This window comes from Microtus oregoni, unplaced genomic scaffold, assembly GCF_018167655.1.
Source record: "Microtus oregoni isolate MIOR12 unplaced genomic scaffold, Mior012 000001F_ref0000356, whole genome shotgun sequence".
NCBI lineage: Eukaryota > Metazoa > Chordata > Mammalia > Rodentia > Cricetidae > Microtus > Microtus oregoni.
This window is the reverse complement of record NW_024543060.1, coordinates 74848274-74867893: the sequence shown is the minus strand read 5'-3', so window position 1 is coordinate 74867893 and position 19620 is coordinate 74848274. Positions and strand designations below refer to the sequence as shown.

Below are 19620 nucleotides of genomic sequence, written 5' to 3'. Positions count from 1 at the left end.
CGGAGCTGTAATTACCACTTCAGAAATGTGCCAAATTGTCTTTATATGAGCATTTAACCAATTTCTCCCCTTTTGAAAAAGCATCCTTGATCATAAAGAGACCTTCACCTATAAATGAATATCTAGCTAATGGCTAAGATGAACATTTGGGATTACTTAAAATATATGTCAATACGACTGCAGAAGCAATTTTGTCTTGTCTGATTGCTGAGTTGTTACTCTTTGCATTCCTACCTGAGATTCAAGGTTCTAAAACTACAGCAGAAATTTGGGGTAAGACTTAAATCCAAAGTAACAAAAATGTCAAAAAACAATCCAGGGGTAGGACAGATTACACAAATTACAGGACCTATCCAAAATGAAAAAGTGTGGCCTTTTGTTTAAAACTGAGAAATAGCCCTCTTTTTAGCATGAGGGTTCATGTTTCCTGCCATGTCTTTTTACTCTTAGCCATTCCAGTGGCTGAGGCAGAACACAGAAACTGATCCTTACAGCAAATGTTCCAAATGACTTTCATGAAGATCTGTTTCAGAGAAAACTTGGCAAAATGGTGTTCTGGGAATTCTGTTTGAAACAGTGAGCTTTAAAAGACCATCGTCAGACCACAGACTTCAAATCCACAAATTCACTGCCTTTAAAATGAGCGCACATGGGTTGTGCTGTCCAGGAGCTTCCAATCTGAGCCTAGAACCCTTGGCAGGCCCTCTTGCCCACATGCTTTCTGGATTCTCAGCCACACCCTTGCTCTGTCATCCCAGGGGCTTTGTTTCAACCCAAGCCAATTGTTAAACCAACCATGACATTTTGTCTTTCAACTCTGCTCCTTTGAGTGTGATCATTCCTGCAATGCTATCCTTCGAGCTCTTCATCTACCGATCCTCGTTTATCTATCTCCAGTCATTTGTCTATTATCTATCATCATCCATCTCTTCTTACGGTGTATAGTTCAGGTTCTGACTCTATATGAAAATAAGGATAATAAAAGGAAGGGGGTCAGTCCTTAAAATTCACTTTACTGACTTCCATTGTAATCTTCATGGGACCGAAGAAGGTGGTTTTGTAGTCACGCTGAGGGGAGCTGAAATTTGAGAAGCCCAAGAAACTTTGCTGGAATGGCACAGCAGGTAGGTGATGGGTGGAGGCGCTAAATCACTTCTCAGTCACTCCCAAGTCTATGCTCCAAATCTCCTTGAAAATTGAGGGTTGCTTTAGTGTTAGTGGTTTTTCCCAGGTGTTCTTCTAGGAGCTTATGTAGATCCTGACGTAACACATCACATTGTCCAATCTTATTTCCTTTAGAGAATCATTATTTTATTGAGTATATTAAAGGCAAGCAGTGTCTTTTCACTAAGACAGCCTAGAAATTGGGTGCAAGTTTTAGTATATGGTAAGGATATTGATGAATTAGTAAATAAGTAGATGAATGAATAAAATGGATTCTATCTTTTGATTGGACAAATTATTGGTATACAAGAATAAATGAAAGATGCAATGATCTTATTTCATATATTGTTCATAGATACACGGGAAGACAGAAAAACACACACGGAACTTGACTAAGGGCTGAAGGGGATCTTACAGGGTCTTTGAGAGCATCCTGAAACATTTCCTGAAGGAGATGGGACATACTGTACAGAATATGGAGAACAGACAGATGTATTCATAAATCACTTTCTCTAGAGGTACAGATGAGAGTAAAAAGAACCTAGAATATGTAAATAACTGGAAAATGATTCAACCTATGTGAGATATGGGATTGAAAAAGAAAACCATGAGAGACGAGGTAGGAAAGATGGACAAGAGCCTAATTGGTGAGAACCTGGCAGGGCATAGAAAGACATCTGAAAATTTTGAAGCACAATTGACATAGGAAATCAGATTTCTGTATGGGAAAGCCACTGTTGCTGCAATGGATGGGATGGAATAAAGGGGAAGGGGCTGGTTGGAGAATTAGGAAGACAGACTGGAGGCTGCTGGAGGAACTCACATAATAGGTGTGATTCTCAAAACCAGAAAATTGATCATGGAAAGAAAAATTAGTAGATATAATTGAAATATGACAACAAACAATATAAGCAGAAGATGTAAACCATGTATGGTTTATCAAAACAACACAAACCAATGAAGAAAAAAATCTAAATATTCTAACTACTTATAATCAGAGGTATCCAAGTATAGAAACCATTTCTAGTCCGTTTTCTATATCAGTAGCACAAGTTGGGATTATTGTGAAAGAAAGAATTCACTTACCTGTTTGTAAGGAGCCTCATTGAGGTAGATTTCAGTGTCCCCAATTGATATCAAAACACTTTTAGAACAAACAATATTATTGTCAAAGCATTTCTTGTTCTGGGCAATCACAGAGATATCAGAATCATCTGTACTCTGAAATATGTCAAGAACACTTTATTGACACAAATGTATACTATATATAGTTTCAGTTATTTTTATTAACAAATGTAAAGATAACCAATATTTATATAATGACTTACATTCAAATTGAAAAAGATCATATGACAAAAGCAAAAATAAAAATTATACTTAACTGAAATTGAGAAAATATTCTATTGGAATACCAGTCTTCAAATAATTAACCTAATATGTTTTAAATTTGGTTCCAGCAAAGTTTTCAGAACCATCATAGCTCCACTTGTCAACCATTATATTCTCTTTATCAATATATAACCGCTAACATAATAAGTCACTTACAGAAATTTAACCTTTTTCAATTTGAATGTAAGCCCTCATCACCATGTGAGTTAACAGCTGAGTGGCTCCAGAGCCCACTGCCCTCCCATCATGGCTCACTCTGGGAGCCTAGCCCAAGAGTCACTGAACTACACGTTGAGCTATGACCTGCAGAATACCACTAGCTGGTGAGAAAAGCTTTGAATTGCAATCACGCATTTTCAAGGAGGCAGAAATCTGAGCTGAGACGTAGACTAGAGTGTACCACACATACACAGGCCTGCACCTGCATGAAAGACACTACAAGGGCAGGCCAGCATCCATGCTCATGCAAGGGATGTCCAAAGATGTTGCTTCCCAGGAACACTTCCTTTCCTTCATTTTTATTTTTCTCCTATTTCATGTCTAATTTCAACTTAGTGGATCAACTTTGTCTTGCACTAGTATCTTCTTAGCCTTTAGCTTCTGAATAGGTTTTCCTAGAATGCAGAGGGGGGGCCTGGAGGTGGAGGTCTCCCTTCCTCAACCTCCAAGCGCTGAGACAGTTTTAGAATGTCTGATCACCTTTCTCCCTCTTTCTCTTGTCATGCTACCTTGGATGAAGCAACCCTAGCTTCTCCCTTTGCCTTTACAGTTTCCCCTTCATTTACATTTCCCTTCTCTGCTTTTTAATCATGGTTGCTAGCAATAGGAATCCTAAATCAATATGCTTCCTAGTTTGGCCAAATTATTCCTGCTTGTTAGTAATTCCAGCAGCAGTGCCTACAGGAGAGGTTTGGTGAACAGTGCTGACAGAATAATTAATGTGTCTGTGTGATTCACTTCTCCTTGATGGGTGCTGGGAGCTCTTGGCTTCTTCCTGAATGCTCCTTCTGCAAAGCATTGCCTGAACTTTGAAAAGCAGCATAATGAGGGCCATTAAGATGATTATAGCATTGTTCTACTAAAAAATTAATCCCACACTTATGTGTTTTTATGAATGGTTTTCAAAGCAGAAAGGAAAATATAATGCAGGGTGTTGTTTGTTCTTTCTCTTGGGAAGAGTTATTTAGATTAAAAGACAAGAAAAGTGGGCTACAAAGCTTCTATTACAATTACATTTCTGTTACCGTTAATCAAAGTAACTCAGCATTAGTCTATTCTTTATATTAAATCAGAAATGTCAAGAAATATTCTATATTACATGGTCTGTCTCCTAACACCCTGCTATGCTGACAGAAATCCGAAACAATAGCAATGCTAAGAGTCCTGTGTCTATAATTCCCCCTCCTGATCTACTTCAAGTTAATATTAGGTTTGGAAATAATGTGGCAGAGTTACTAGGCAACACAGGAACAATTACAAAGCTAGATGGAAAAGGTCAATATCAAAGTTTTTTATTCTCCTCATTCTAAAAGCTCAGTTAGATAATAGTCTTCCGAAGGATTCCAAAACTTGAGATGTTGGCACCTTTCAAAGTAGAAAAGTATTGTGCTTGACAGGCCATTGTCAACACCTGTCCCACATGAGCCCGAACTGCCTTTAAGGTAAACCATTCCATACCAAGTCCCTGCTGATAGGTTCCTATGAATCAACAAATAATAAAGAAGGGTTTGTAGCTGCACGATATTATGAAACTCTGGCAGGGCAGAATTTCAGGCAAGCAACACACATAAAAATATAGAATCCGTTAGAACCAGAGTCTGAAGGAGACTGGAGAATGGAGGCCCAAAAGTAGGACCAGGTGATCAGAAACAGAGGAACGGAATCAGAAGAATAACAAGAAGACGAGGGTGACTTCGAAAACAGGATGCACACAAAAAAGATTTAGAGGAAGGTGCTCAGTCAGTAGAGCGTTTGGTATATAAGCTGGAGAACTTGAGTCACCAAATCTGTATTAAAATAAAAAAAAAAAGCAGCCAGGCGGTGGTGGTGCACGCCTTTAATCCCAGCACTCTAGAGGCAGAGGCAGGAGGATCTCTGGAAGGTCGAGGCCAGCCTGGTCTATAAGACTAGTTCCAGGACAGGCACCAACTACAGAGAAACCCTGTCTCAAAAAACAAACAAACAAACAAAAAAGCCACAGTAGCACATATTTACATTTCCAGTTCTTAGGAAGAAATAAATTCTTGGAACTCAAGGATAGCCAAATTTTTATCTCAAGTTCAATAAGAGCCTCTGTCTCAAAACATACAATGGGGAAATATTTATGAAGATATTCAATATCTGCCTCTGGCCACTGCACATCCACATGTACACACACACACACACACACACACACACACACAAAGTCCTTAAACTGGATTTCACATCTAAGTAATTATTTTCTTTGTAGTTTTATATAAATTAAATAATATTCTCCCTATGACCCAAGAATCAAATAAAAGTGAACACACATGAATTTTTGTTCAACACTGTACCCCAGCTTCTGAGTCTAGGACTGACATTGTAGAAAACACATAAGGCATCACGGAGGAGAAAATATAAGCAATGTTTAAAATTTTCAGAGTAATGAAATCAGAAAGCTCTCAGGGGCTGAGGGAATTCAGTTACATTTGAAGGATCCGCTAAGGAGAACATTGAAATCCTTATCTAAAAGAAGTTATGTGGGAAGAAGTCTAACAGGTACCTGCTACTTGCTATGAGCTCACAGAATTAGAGTTCAACTCTGAAATCTGAGAAAGAAAATAATATACTTCCTCCAGTCTCAAAAGAAGCACTGATATTTCCAGAAGGACATCTTGGCCTTGGGAAGTCTTGGCACATGATGTGAGCATCAAGAAATATTACCACTAATAAAGTGAAACTGGAAAGAATTTGAGCACCAAGAAATTGGACATAATCTTATTTTAAGACTATGAAAATTAGCCTAAATTGCTTAATCACTAAGTTACCATTGGCACACAATATTGTGTTTTATGACCAAATGAGATGGCTTCCCTTTTTAGATTTCTGTTTTATTAGCTTATCATGAGTGTCATAGTCAATTTGTCCTGAAACATTTGGGGCCCTGATATAGTTTTATTAGTTTCAGTAAAATTTCCCATGGTAAAATCATAAGAAATTTTCCTACCTTATTATTCACCATTAAGTTCATTTTGTTTAAATTACCAATAAAATTCAGCAAAAACTTAGTCCTAAAACTCAGTAAACAATGTTCTTTGGGAAAAGAACACTGCCAGATAAACAGGTAGATACAATTCTGGAACTGGTTTTCTTCAAGTCTTCTTTGACTAAGTGAACTGATCTTCAACCAGACATTGAACGAATGGCTTAACTAGGATTGCTTCTAATACCTAATTACTCTACTTCCTAGAGAAGAGCTCACAGAACGGAACCACACATAAGCATAAGGTGACATAAAGGCTATGCCCAGAAAAATACATTAATTGCATATTTATTTGCCAGTGGATGGTGTCCAGTTCATCGTTTTTGTGTGACTTCACTTAAAAAATTACATATTTTTATTTAGAAATTAAATTCTGGGATCAGTGGTGGATAAACAAATTATGCAAATAGGTTATCTATACAGTTTATATATAAGAAATTTTAAGACTTTCTCATATATATATACAAATCCAGGAATTTGCCAAAGTATAATCAAAATAGCATTTCTAGAATAAAAAATAATCTCTCTTGGTTTTTATATTCATAAGAATAAAATATATATTTTAATGAGTTATATGTATATTTATTGCACCAAGCTAACAATAATTGAAATAATTTATACTTAATGAGCAATTACTGTGTAATCAAGCCCTTTCTATCCTTGGGATCGGTATACTCATTATCTTCATTTCACAGACAAGGCAAAAGGCACGGGGCTGAAGAATTAGTGTGTCCATTACAAATAAGAAAATTTAAAAAGAATTTAAAGCTGAGCAATAAGTTGAAAACACTATGGCTTTCCTACGTTTTAGTAGTAGTAAATACTAATGTGATATGCCATGGACAACGGGCTGTTCTTCACATCGTCTTTATATGAGTTGAGTTCAAACCAAGAAAGTAATTATGACCAACCTTTATCAAAAACACCTGGCAATCACTGATGTAATCATATTCCAACCCATCAAAGGAATAATAGTGCCGGTCCCCATATACTGTGCACACTGCAGGACATGGATAATACGTGCAATTGAACATCCCCCGCCGACAAACACTATTGAAAGATAACAATAATTGTTTTGTTAAAAAATTAGGTTCAAATTATTATTTTTATTATATACGTGTGTGTGTGTGTGTGTGTGTGTGTGTGTGTGTGTGTGTGTGTGTATGTTTTGCCTGAACGTATTTCTATGTACGATGGGGAGCAGAGGACATGTGAAGGCTGGAGGAGAGTCTTGGAGTCCCTGGAACTGGGACTCAAACCAGTGTCCTCTGCAAGAGCAGCCAGTGCTCTACTGGGAGCCAACACTGCAGCAGTAGCAATTTTCTAATTGGTTCTTAGACGCAGTCTGAGTCAATAATCCTTATAAATATCACCAATTTATTCTGATAACACCTATTACAGGGAAAAATTTGTTATGTTTTTTTCATTTATAGTACCAGACACCAAAATTAAGTCTGGAACACACAGAAAACAGGCAATTGAATGAAAATTTTAAATTCAAGATTTTATATTCAAAATTTTAGAACACTTGCATATATTTTACAGAAATTTTAGCAAAAAAATTAATTATTTTTATGACACTTTTCTCGCTGACTTCCAAACAATAAAACTTTTATTGAATAAGGCCAGCTCTTAGTAACCCTTAGCATTTTCTTATGTGTGTGATGTTTCTCCTATTGTTGCCAAATTGTCTTATTTTCTACTTCTAGGCTAACAAATATGCACTTAAAATGCCATTATCCCATCAGAAAAATTAGTGACTCAACATCCATTAGCCTCCAGCTCTAATACGGGCAAGCTTGGTTATGAATCCCTCTTGCTAGTCAGACACGTCAAGTCTCGGCAGTCAAACAACTGAAGTCAATACAATCGCTGAGGAAAACTTCCACGGAATAAATGGCTGTCCTTACCAGGTGTAGCATGGCGTGGAGATGACTTCCCCAGAGACATACTCCCAGTCCTTCCAGACGCAAGGACAGCTTTCGGGAACATAGCACTTTCCCTTGTGCTCGGCCGTTCTTTCAAATGAAGAGGTCACATGAGTAGAGAAACAGGCAAGCATCAGGCGGGCTCTCAGGCTCTAATTTTATCATACTCACCTCTGTGTTTGCATTGAAAACTGAATCTGGTCTTCCCCTCTTTCCCCTATAAGGTCCCGGTGTATCACAGTACTAACTAAATACCATTAACATGATCAGGTATGATTTGACCTCTTGTTATATAGCACAATAATTATAAAACACATTCGTTAACATGGCGAGTTGTTCTAGAAAAAACATATTTGAAGAGAAAATGGGTGGCCCAGTCACCATTATTAGCTACTAAAAGAGGCCGTGTTGTCTGACAGTTCCTGGTAAAACAATAAATTATGACAACAATAATATTTTCTGCTAAAGGATTTAGAGAGCAAACAAGCTTGTTTCTCGATGCTAAGATATAAAATTATGACAGTTGGATTTAGGTGTACTTAAATGAAATATATCAAGTATTTTACTTCCCTTTATGTTAGCATGCTGTTTGGAATGTGTGGTTTGAAGCATTTTCCCATCTTAAAAAGTTACCACAGAACAAACTATCTAAAGATATCTAGTACTATAAAATGTTTAGAACATATAATTTAATAGTAATGTAACAATTCAAACTCATAATATTGGAGGAAATAAGGTGCTATCAAAATGTTCTGATGTTAAGGTTAAATAAATCTACATTGCATAGATTATATGTATATCAATACCCTCATTATAAATATAATTTTTCAATATTCTTATATTTTGCCTAAAATCCTGTATATAAATTAAGATAATTAACAAGCATAATAATAATAAATATAATTGTGATGCTTTAAATATTATGTAATTATATAGTAAAGTCAATAAAATGCAACATTTGAGTGAACCTCAAGAATTAACAGATATTAATATTTATATGAATAATTAATTGATTAAATAATTTTAATAAAACAAAAACAAATGATTAAAATATATCATTACCAAAATATATAGAATGCATTTTTATGATTTTTTAAATGCTATAATTTAATGTTATAAAACATGGGGCTAAGGGCTGAAGAGGATTTACATCAATATTTGTAAGTTGCCCAACACCTATGAACCTCTGGATTCCATCCCCAGAACAATAAAAAAAATTACCATCAACGTTTTTAATCCTGAATTCATAAATGACCACGCGTGTGTTTTTAGACCTCTGCTGTCCTCATAGCTTTGTATACAGTGTGGTGCTTTCTTATGGGTGCATACAGTCTGTTAGACTTTACACACCACTCAGGAGAAAAGTGGTATTCGTTATCATTTAGCCATGAAATAGACTTTTTGTTGAGAAAGACTGGAGAAAGGAACTTGTGTGTGCCAATGATGTATTGTCTGATTCAATTTCTTTCCTACTGACCAGCTACTCCCCTCGTTCCACACCCTTACCTCACTCATCCAAACCTGTCCATCTTCTTGACTCTAAATCTTTATTATTATTATTATTATTATTATTATTATTATTATTATTATTATTCTCATCGTTTAGGTCTCACTTTAGTTCTCTCTTTTCTCAGTCTTCTCTGTCCCTAACTTCCTCACCAGCTTCGGCACTTAACAGTCTGTATCAACTCCTCATTGAGGATTGATCAAGTGGATTAAATATTTGATTATATGGGTGATAAAGACCCCAATAACAAAAGCAAGTGTTTTTGTTTACTTTTACACAGACACTATCTTCAAATACACCACAGGCTCACTAACCTAAAGACACTGCACTACAGTAAACTGTTTTCACCTTACACATGTATTTTAATGCCTCCCCTAAATCCCTTTCCCAAAATACTGTTTCATAAACCTTAGTTGTTTCAGTCAAATGGACCACGATCTCTGTAGACCCAGACACAGCAATAGTCTTGAGTGATTATACGGAAGACTGATGAGTTTTTCACACCTACTAAAAGCCTGGGAGAAGGAGGAAGACACTGTCCTTTTGTGTCTTTCTGGTTGGCTGGGGGGTGGGAGAAGCGGGCAATGGGCACTGACTGGGCTCCTACTGTGTAACTGGTCTGCTGTGATATACTCAGCCATCCATGAAACAAACAGTACTACACTCATTTTTAAAAGAAATTGAAACTGGGTAAATGTGCCCCAAGGTTATTTAATAAGGAGGACCAATATTTGAAGCCATCTATATTGACTTTCTCTTGATTTTGCATTAGGGCAAGGATTTCTAAACTAGGTCTGTGTAGATCTTTTACAGCCACCAAACCTATCAGGATCCCAGAAAATATATGATATACTAAGGCATTGTCTCAACATGAGCCAGAAAAGGTCATACTGAAGAGAAGATAACTTAATTACCATCACTGACCTTTTACTAGAAGTGTTTCTGTTTGTTTGTGTTTTTTTTTTCTGAACAACCAGAAGCATCTCCGTTCTTTCTAGCGCTATTTCAATATAATTACGGAAAGAGAGGTGGCACTTCTCTACGTTTCTTAATAAGGTTAGCCAGGAAATAAATGTCAAGTTTGAACTGAGAGTCAAAGGTAGTAGCAAACAGCATCAGACGCTGAAATAAAATTTAGATACGGTTTTAACGGGTCATGCATCCCAACAGTCACAATCAAACAGACCAAGTCATGTTGCAGGTTTTAATTATTTGACCACAATAAAAATTTTCTTTCCCTTGTCCTTTAGATAAATTGTTTTCCTTGCTTGTTTGTTCTATGGCCTGATTTCCACCTGTCTTTGCTCTTCTTGTGTGCAGGCTCTTGTCTTTTGTGACCTTCTTTCTCTCCCTCCTATGCCCTTCTCTAAACAGACTGATATCATTCCCAGATACTTGGCTCTTTGCAGCCATTTAGATAAAGGTGATTCTCCTGGGAGGCAAGCAACAAGGCCTGTTCCTCCTGTGCTCTGACTTTTATGAGTTGTTCCTGGGAATGTCTTTGTGGAACATATTCACTGAGGAAGAATGAGTGACCCATTTACCTGAGATGGCCCTCTCTCTATCCATCACTAGACAAGCAAGAGCCAAGGAGACCTGATTCTATGAGCACTAACAGCATTCAGATTCTGTCTGTCTATTTATTCTGTATTCTATGTACCACAGGTACACAGTATTTCTGTAACTGAAGGAAATGAAGGAAGAATAGATATCCTGCAATTAAATTGTGATTCATATATATTGAACACACTCTACACGCACGCATGCACGCTCTCTCTCTCTCTGTCTCTCTCTCTCTCTGTCTCTCTCTCTCTCTCTCTCTCTCTCACACACACACACACACACACTTATCTTACAATATATTACAGATCTTACAATGCCTATCTAGTTGAGGCTTCAGAGGAATGTGTAGAAAAAAATCATTCAGCTAACAGTAGCAGAGCAGGAATTCGAGCTCCGGTGTGAATGCGGTCAGAGTTCCCACTTAAAACAACCCCCTGTCTAGCCTCAATATTGTTACCTGAAATGTTTATAATTAAATCAGTCTTCTTCACTATTACAAATCAATGTCACTGATGATCCCTGCATCAATGGAACGTATTTGATGTATACCTAGATAGTGCTTTGAGAAAAGGTAATTGATGGTGTCATATTCCCACCTGCAACTGAAAAGGGAGAAATCCCAACCTTATCTTAAAATGTGCACCTTCTTCAATTCGGTGCGTGACTCCAGATACATTGCACAACGTTGAGTTAGCTTAGTAAAATAGTTACAATAGTCTAGTAGCTAGCAACTCAAAGTTAACCGCTGGTCAAAACAAAGACTTCGACTATTCTTGAAAGAATGGTTTTAAAATATTTTTAAGTAAGTTTGAGTGTGTGTATGTGTGTGTGTGTGTGTGTGTGTGTAAGTCCGTGAAGATGTGCATACATGGGCCTAAGTGTCTCCTGCTTTATCTATGGAGGTAGGAGGACAGCTTTTTTGAATCATCTCTCTCCTTCCACCTTTATGTGGTTTCCAGGGATCCAGCTCAGGTCATTAGATTCACAAGGCAAGCTCTATTAACCACTAAACCATCTGGCTGGCCCCAAGAATATTTTTGAAGAACCCGTACTTTTCCTGAAAATCTTAAATGATCGTATTAGCAAGATAAGGGAACTCACCCTGGAGCACAAACACAGCCACTTATGCAGGGTGAGGATGGGGCACAGGTGAAGTTCATGGCCAGGTTTGCACACGTGGTCTCACAATTTATACCACCAGCTGGTAATTCGGGGTCAGGAAACCTGCAGTCAAAGTATTCCTTCCCTTCTGGGCAGGCGTGAACTTCAAATACAAGCAAGGATAACATGGCTTTAACTTTGTATTGGCTTCACACACTTGAGCACAAAATTCATGGACCAAATCATTGCTATAAGTAAAGGATGCTCTCATTCATTGATCCTTGAGTTGATGAGCTTAGCAACATTATCTAGTCCGAGTTTTTCAGTCATCAAAATTTCCAAAACCTTTTTCAAACTGGAAAATCTTACCCACTTTCCCTGAAAGGTCAATAAATTAAATAAATTTAATTTCTTGAAGTACAAAAAAGGGGGTATGTTGATTAATTCAAACATACCAATTTTTAAGAGCTAAAAACTATAGCCCATATTTCAGCAATTATAAAGTGATCATCAATATATGTTACTCCTTGAACTTGCCTAACCTATAATAATTATTTTCATCAGTTTTTACTATTCCCTAAAGTACAAAAGTAACCACTATTACAGAGGCATGACAGGGACTTCCTGTTTCTCCAGAAGTCTTTGGGTCTGTCAGGAATCAAGACCCTTACATAGAGGAATAGCACGGTGAGGACTCACTCCATTGAAAAAGCAGGCTACCTAGGCATCTTTGATTCAACTATGAGCTTTGTTGAAGAAAGGGGTGAACAGTTAGGTTTCCAGTAGCTCTTGTTAGCTATGAAGCCCTGTATATGGGGCCTGTTGAGAAGCTCCAGATTGACCCAAATCATGACAAAGTAAATCCAGAACACACAATTCAAAGGAGATCTTATTGTTTAGTTTTGGGTTCTAAGAAACAGGCTCTCACTCTGTAGCCCAGGCTGGCCTTAACTCCCTCCCTCTGCTTTAGCTTCTTTAACTGGGAGGGTAGATATGCGCCACAAGGCTCAGCCCACAGCTGAGTTATAATGATAAATAGCTGCGTATTCAGATAAGTAGCCGAGCCTAAATCTCACTACCTAACAGAATGAAAACCAAGAACTGTCATTTGCCCAGAATTGTTCTGTAGTCCCTGAAAGTCTGAGGCTATTTCTTCATCTGATGGGAATACAGATTCATACAGTTCCCTAATTGGAAGATTTTCGGAATACAGACTCTATTGGGAAGGTGACATTCTAAGAGAAATGGTAACTGATATATTTTATAAACCTATTGTTTCTACTTTTCAGTTTTATAATGGGATTTTCCATAAGCCATGTTTGCTTCTAACTCAGCATAGCTGAATCTGGCCTTGCAATCTGGATTGCCTTATCTCCACCCCCTCACTGCTGGCCTATAGGAGTGTGCTGCCATGTTCTTATCCTATGCTATTTTCAGATCGTTGCAACTAATACTAGAACCCTGCTACCCAGACACACCCCAGGGCCCAGGAGCACTGACATAGTCTTGGCCATTTGTAGACATTCAGAATCGCTAGCATTGCTCCTGAATCAGAATCAGGACCTAGGTCTCAGCAAGATCATCAGCACTTTGTGCATGCATTAAAAACTGTGAAGCATTAATCTAAGACAGAGTTTTCATGTTTCTGATCCACAGCACTGGTAGAGCCAGCATCTGGGCTAGCTCCCTCAAACCTTTTGGCTACCCGAAGTGGTGCTTGAGTGGACAGTGTAAAGGTTACATAATCAGCTGTGGCTCTAATCAAGAGATTCTCAACCTGTGGGTCACAACCCTTTGGCTAACCTCTCCCTCCAAAAGTATTTATATTATGATTCATAACAGTAGCAAAATTGTGGTTATGAAGCAGCGATTCAGTAACTTTACGGGTGGGAGCCAGTACAACATGAGGAACTGGATTAAAGGGTTGTAGCATCAGGACAGTTGAGAACCACAGCTAGGGGCAGCATCGTATGTTCACCTCTAACTGTCCCTCATATACTCTAACTCTTGATGTGAAGACAGTCAGGAAACACTGGAATGCTATGCTGACTACATGATATTACTGTATGCATGTGCTTGGGTAACAAAGCCTGGGAGGGACTGGATGCCTTCTAGTAAGTAAGAGGCAGTGTTTGAGATACGTGAAACTGAACGAATAGAATTTTTGCCCTGGCAATGCTGAAGCATGCATGGGCAGCCCGTACATGGCGGTTCTGTTGAACTTGTCCATATTGGGTTTAATGGTCTAAGTTGATGAGGACGACTGACCAGGTCTCTTCCTCAAGAGGGCACCAGATCTCATTACAGACGGTTGTGAGCCACCATGTGGTTGCTGGAAATCAAACACAGGACCTTTGGTAGAAAACGGGCAGCATTCTTAACCACTGAGCCATTTCTTGGGATACACATTCCACAGGAAAATCTTTATCTGAAACTCACCAGTAGAGGGGGTTGCTGGCTCGTCACATTTCACAGTCCCGTTTGAGCACTGGCTAGAAGTAAAGAAGTTGTTAATTTGTAGATCGCCAAAGTGTGATCCATATAGATAATTATTGAAGACAACTATTTCATTTTGACGTATTTTATCAAACGCTTCCATGCAAGCGGCCTTGTGAGAGACATCATGATAAAAATATCACATTATTGTGAATGGCCTGGCCCAAGTGCTTCTAGCAACAGGGGGAAAGATGCAATTTGATTTATACAGTGTGACATACTTGACACAAAAATACATTTAAAACTTAAGAGAAAAAAATTAAAAATCTGTTCATAACTGACATTTAGGTAGTCTGAACAATTCTAAAGGATAAGGGGGGGGTATGACTTAGATCAGACAGAAAGATTCTAACGCTTAGTGGAAATATAAAAACTCTGGCTCTGTACAATTGTTGGCATTATCGACACCTACGGATCAGTTGTGAGAACCTGTAATGGGCCGGAAGAAGGATTCTGGGAGAGAGGTCTAGATAAACTGGTCCTGCTATGTGGACATGTCTTCACTTAGTAGACAGGTTATATCTGGAATGGGTGTTATCCTATCAGAGCTATTGGACCAGCTTTGATATACGTCAGGAGGTGATAAGTGACCCCTATGTAGGTTATTGTTCTGATCCATTCCAGAATTGATGTTTTTTTTTTGAGCCAGTAGATGAACCATGAACCTATAAGCCCTCAGGATGCAGTCTGAATTACTACCCCACTCCTGACATCTCTTAAAGAACCAAAACCTATTAAAGGGCTTTTGTTTCACCAGTACATGTCTCGGGCATTTCCTATTCCATGTTCCAATGTGATATATATGGAATTAATATATTCATTGACACCTACCATAATCCTGAGGGTGTTGGGATGAGCTCCCCAGGCTGATAAATGCTCCCCCTGTAATGGCACCGGCAGTGATAGCTATAAGCAGAAAGGTGAAGTAAATAAAATATGAATTTTTTCCAACACAATTGAAATGGCAATTGATTCCCTGCTCTGCAATTGGCCACTGTAGGGTCCGATTCCAATGTGCAAATAGCAGAAACTAACTGGACATGGTAATTAGAGAGTCTGAAGATCAAAATAGTTCTGAACTGCTCGTTAAGTCCTAAGAAAAGTCTCTGAATGCATTTCAGAAAAAAACATATCTGCTGTGTCTTTTACTCCTATGTGCAAACCAAAGTCTTCGGTTCCTCTGAGAGCTAAGACCTTTCTGAGAATGGACCCTATAATCTTACCACACGTGACAGGAAAATGTCATTCTTGCTAGTGATTTTGGGTGTGGAGAAATCAAGTAGGAAAAAGCCTCAGGATTAACTGGTGGAATCTTTAACTGCTTTCTGTATCTTTCTGTGAGTATCTCAGCACATTAAGAAAAAAAGTAAATAACAAAACAAGGGGAAAGATACTTAGCCATGTAAAGAACCATGAGCAAAAGTTGATTTGACCTATCAGAGGGAAATCAGACACAATCTGGCTGCCGTCCAGCCGTCTCTGTGACTCACATGGGCACACAGAAGTTAAGGGTGTCCTCGTAGAATTTGCCTTCGGGACAGTTGCATCCCTCCGCACAGTCGTCATTACACTGCTCAGGAGAGGAGAGGGAGGTGCAGGAGCGGAGGCAGAATGAGGAACAGTGATGGTACAGCATGCCCTTCTGACACACCACGGCTGTGGACAAACTAGCGTCACTTACAAAATCTCACACGCATAGAAACATGTGCTCACTCACAGGTCCAAAGTAGATATAAGTCGTGCAGCAAACACTATCTTGCAGCAATAAACACATCACAGATTTGATAATAAAATCAAAGAATGAATGAATGAATAGATAGACAAACAGAAAGATGGCCTCATTAAGGGTATAACATGGAAGTGAAATTCCTATTCGAGAGGCCATTAACTTAGACATTCTGTGCCATTCTTGATTCCTGTACCATATTTATTCATTCTTACAGATGATATCTTTAACAGTCTGAGTAAATTCCTGTGTGACATTGAAATCTTCATAGTGCTGTTCCTTTAGCCTACTTTGCTCATCATTGCTTTGATAAAACACTGACCAAAACCAGTTTGAGAGAGGAAGAGTTTATTTGACTTATGCATCCTAACTACAGTTCATCACAAAGAAATGCCAAGACAGGAATACCAACAGGACCGGACTCGAGTACCACGGAGGAAAGGTACTTACTAACTTGTTTCCAGACACATGTTCAATTACCCTTTCTTAAACAAGCCAAGAACAACCTATCTGGGTTTGGCGCTGCCCGTGGTGAGCTATGCTCTCCTTCATCAATTCACAATCAATGTCTCACGGTTATGGTAACAGACCAGTCTGATGGAGGCATTTCCTCAGTTGGATTCTTGTTTCCCAGATGGTTCTTATTGTGTCAAGTTGACAAAACTAACCAGTTTGGTCATCATCACATTTACCATATTCTCTACCTCTTCTACTTCTCTACCTCACATACTAAGCAAACACTATAGTACTCAATCCTTGTGTTATAAGTTCATTTATCCAACATATATCTAGTTTAAACAAACTCTGTATTCATTTATGTTCAGTACTTAAACACTATAAGAATACTTCAAATAATTTACATACAATATTGACATCTCTTTAATAAAGTCAAAAGTGGCAATGGTTGAATACAAACCTATCAAGAGTTACCTGGTCATCTTCCTGTGCTGCCATACTCACCACAGAAGGAGATCTGTGATCTGAAATCAATGGGCACACCACGCTGGGCACATAGGTAAGCATAGTGGGCAAGAGCATTGCACAGGCAGGAGCTTCCACACTTGCATGCATCATGGCGGCACAGCTGATAGTACAGCCCTGGACTCACGTAGACATGGCAAGGAGCAAAGAGCTCCTGGTGGATGACGTCACAGTGGGCTGCATAGCCAACTAACAGAACAAGAAGCCATGAATCTTTCGTATACGAGGCCAGGAATTACCCTAAGAATGGGGTACTGAACCTACTCAAGTATCTCCCTTTCTTAGAATTGTATTGCTACTTTAAATGAGAGTCAATATGTTGAGTAACCTAGGTAACAACACTGAAGCCACATTCAATTGTCTTTTAGCCAAAACTACAGTGTACCTGAATAACTTGAGCAATAGAAAGACTGACAGAAGTGGTAGCCTCAGGCAGCCCCAACCTGAAGATTGCCTCAGGAAACCTGTTGTGAGAACCTGGCAAATATGACTTCCAGGCCTCTGAGCACGAGAAAAGTGGTTCCAGATAATGGATAAGCCGACAAGTCTATAGAAAACCCTTTACTCCAGGTCTAGCAATCATTGCATTCCTTCTGATGGAGTCTCAGGGGTGAAAGACAATGGGGCAGATGTCATAGTCATTCGATTCAACATCTACACAATGCAGTGGCCAATATCTAGCAAACGTGAATAGCTCACTCTTGTTTGGTTAATAAATCTATGTGTGAAAGAATGGGTGAACAATGATTAGGAGTTGGAATATATTTTGAAGTCTCGGAGACACAAATATCATTATAGTATTTGAATTATAGTATTTGTCATTATAGTGTTTGGAGCAAGTTTGTACAATCGCCAACTTCAAATCAGTCCTTGACCTAACGCATTCCTGTGTAGGACTAGCAAAACAAGTTTGACCAGATCAGGGAGCTAAGATCTTTCAGAAAACTGAGAAAAGGTGGGGTATGTGGTTCCTTGATGTAAGTGTACCTTACATGCATTGGTTTCCTCATAGATAAAAACCAGTCTTTATATTGTCATTGTGACTGAGAGGCAGATGGACATCAGATAGTTTTACTTTCAAAGAACAATACTGAATTGATTTTGTTGAGGACACCAAGGATATTTAATTGCAATATAACGTATTTCTACTAATTCTTTAAGAATTTAATACAATGCATTTTCATCATATTCACCACCCAACTCTTCCTCCAACTCCTCCCAGATCTGACATATTTATTAATAATAAAAACCCTGGTAGTTACCTAAACACTATTTTTGCATTAAATATGCATGCAAATCCAAAACAAATGACTATACACAGTTGGGAGACACAGTCCTAACCCCAAGAATCCTGAAAGAGTAAAAGAACACACTGATAAGGCCATTCCTTTGTGTCCTAAGAAACTGTAGATCAAATCATGCTGCTGTTGTATAAGAGGTAACTCAAGAAGATCCTTGTGAGAAAATATCAAGAGTTTGGTTCAAAGTTACTGTCTTTTTATCGATTTTTCCTTTCTTCCTGGGTCTTTTTTAATTTGCGTGTTTGGGATTTTCAAGAAATCATAGTTCACAGCAAAAGCAAAAAAGAAAATCTCTAAAGCATACACCACAGAAGGCATCAAGTGTGAAAGCAAAGCTGTAATAATAAGGGCGGGGGCGGGGCTGCGTCCCCAACAACCCAGCCGCCTGCCCTTATTATTACATATGGCGCCCACGTGGACAACTGCTTCCACATAAAGCCTGAGACAGCTTGGGAAGTAATTCTAGAACAAAGTGAAAGCATTGTGCCTGGTTTCTTGGTAGCAGCAATTTCTCGGTTCTACTCTGCTTGCTAGAGGCAAGCAAGCGCCTCATCTAAGAGAGGCTTCCTGACTCAGCTTTAGCTGCAAAGCCTGCAGCTCATTAAGAGGTCCTGCCACGAAACACTTAAACGGTGTTGACGAAAAGCTGAACACATGCTTTTCGGTTTTCAGCCAAAGCAGGAAAAAAGCTGCGCCGTTTAAAAATGCCGGCTTTCTGGGCTGTCCTGCCAGGGCAAACTCTGACTCTTTTACACAGGCGGTTCGTACGGTTTGCAAGCACAGGCTGCTTAAGCTCGCCTGCTGACAGGGACATTGAAACACTGTAGGCTTGTGGCACTGAATGCGGCTCTGGCCGATACCTCAGCCATGAGGCTGGAAAGCTAAGGAATGGACTGGATCTAGCTGGCAAAGCCACGCCTTTAGTCCTACTGAGATTGCTTGGTAAATTAAAGATTCATGTGGTCAGAAAAAGAGAGATATACAGTAAAGAGAGATTCAAAGACAGAAAAAATTTCTGAATGGTTTAAAGTGTGTTAAAAATATATGCAGACTAAAAGTTGACATTCTTAAAATAAAAAACAAAAAAAAGGAAGAGAGTTGTTGTGTGTGGTAGCACACGCCTTTAATCCCAGTGCCTAGAAGGCAGAGGCAAACAGATCTCTGTGAGTTCAAGGTGTAGTAGTTTACACCTTTAATCCCAATGCCTGGGAGGCAGAGACTGGCGGATCTCTGAGAGTTCA

The 19620-nt window shown here is 38.7% G+C and overlaps 1 protein-coding gene across 4 annotated transcripts in view; it reads right to left on the bottom strand.

Moving 5' to 3' along the window:
* Window positions 1-19620, bottom strand: part of Otogl (otogelin like) — a 123373-nt gene that overhangs the window by 61367 nt on the left and 42386 nt on the right. For 3 of the 4 annotated variants that reach the window (XM_041670772.1, XM_041670781.1, XM_041670789.1), the window contains exons 19-26: window positions 17058-17267; window positions 15862-16027; window positions 15203-15277; window positions 14315-14367; window positions 11876-12038; window positions 7687-7794; window positions 6688-6826; window positions 2251-2385 (exon numbers count right to left, since the gene is read on the bottom strand). In XM_041670772.1, coding sequence (XP_041526706.1) covers window positions 2251-2385; window positions 6688-6826; window positions 7687-7794; window positions 11876-12038; window positions 14315-14367; window positions 15203-15277; window positions 15862-16027; window positions 17058-17267 — 1049 coding nt within the window. The remainder of the gene's footprint in view (window positions 1-2250; window positions 2386-6687; window positions 6827-7686; window positions 7795-11875; window positions 12039-14314; window positions 14368-15202; window positions 15278-15861; window positions 16028-17057; window positions 17268-19620) is intronic. The other variant, XM_041670795.1, reaches the window with a different exon arrangement.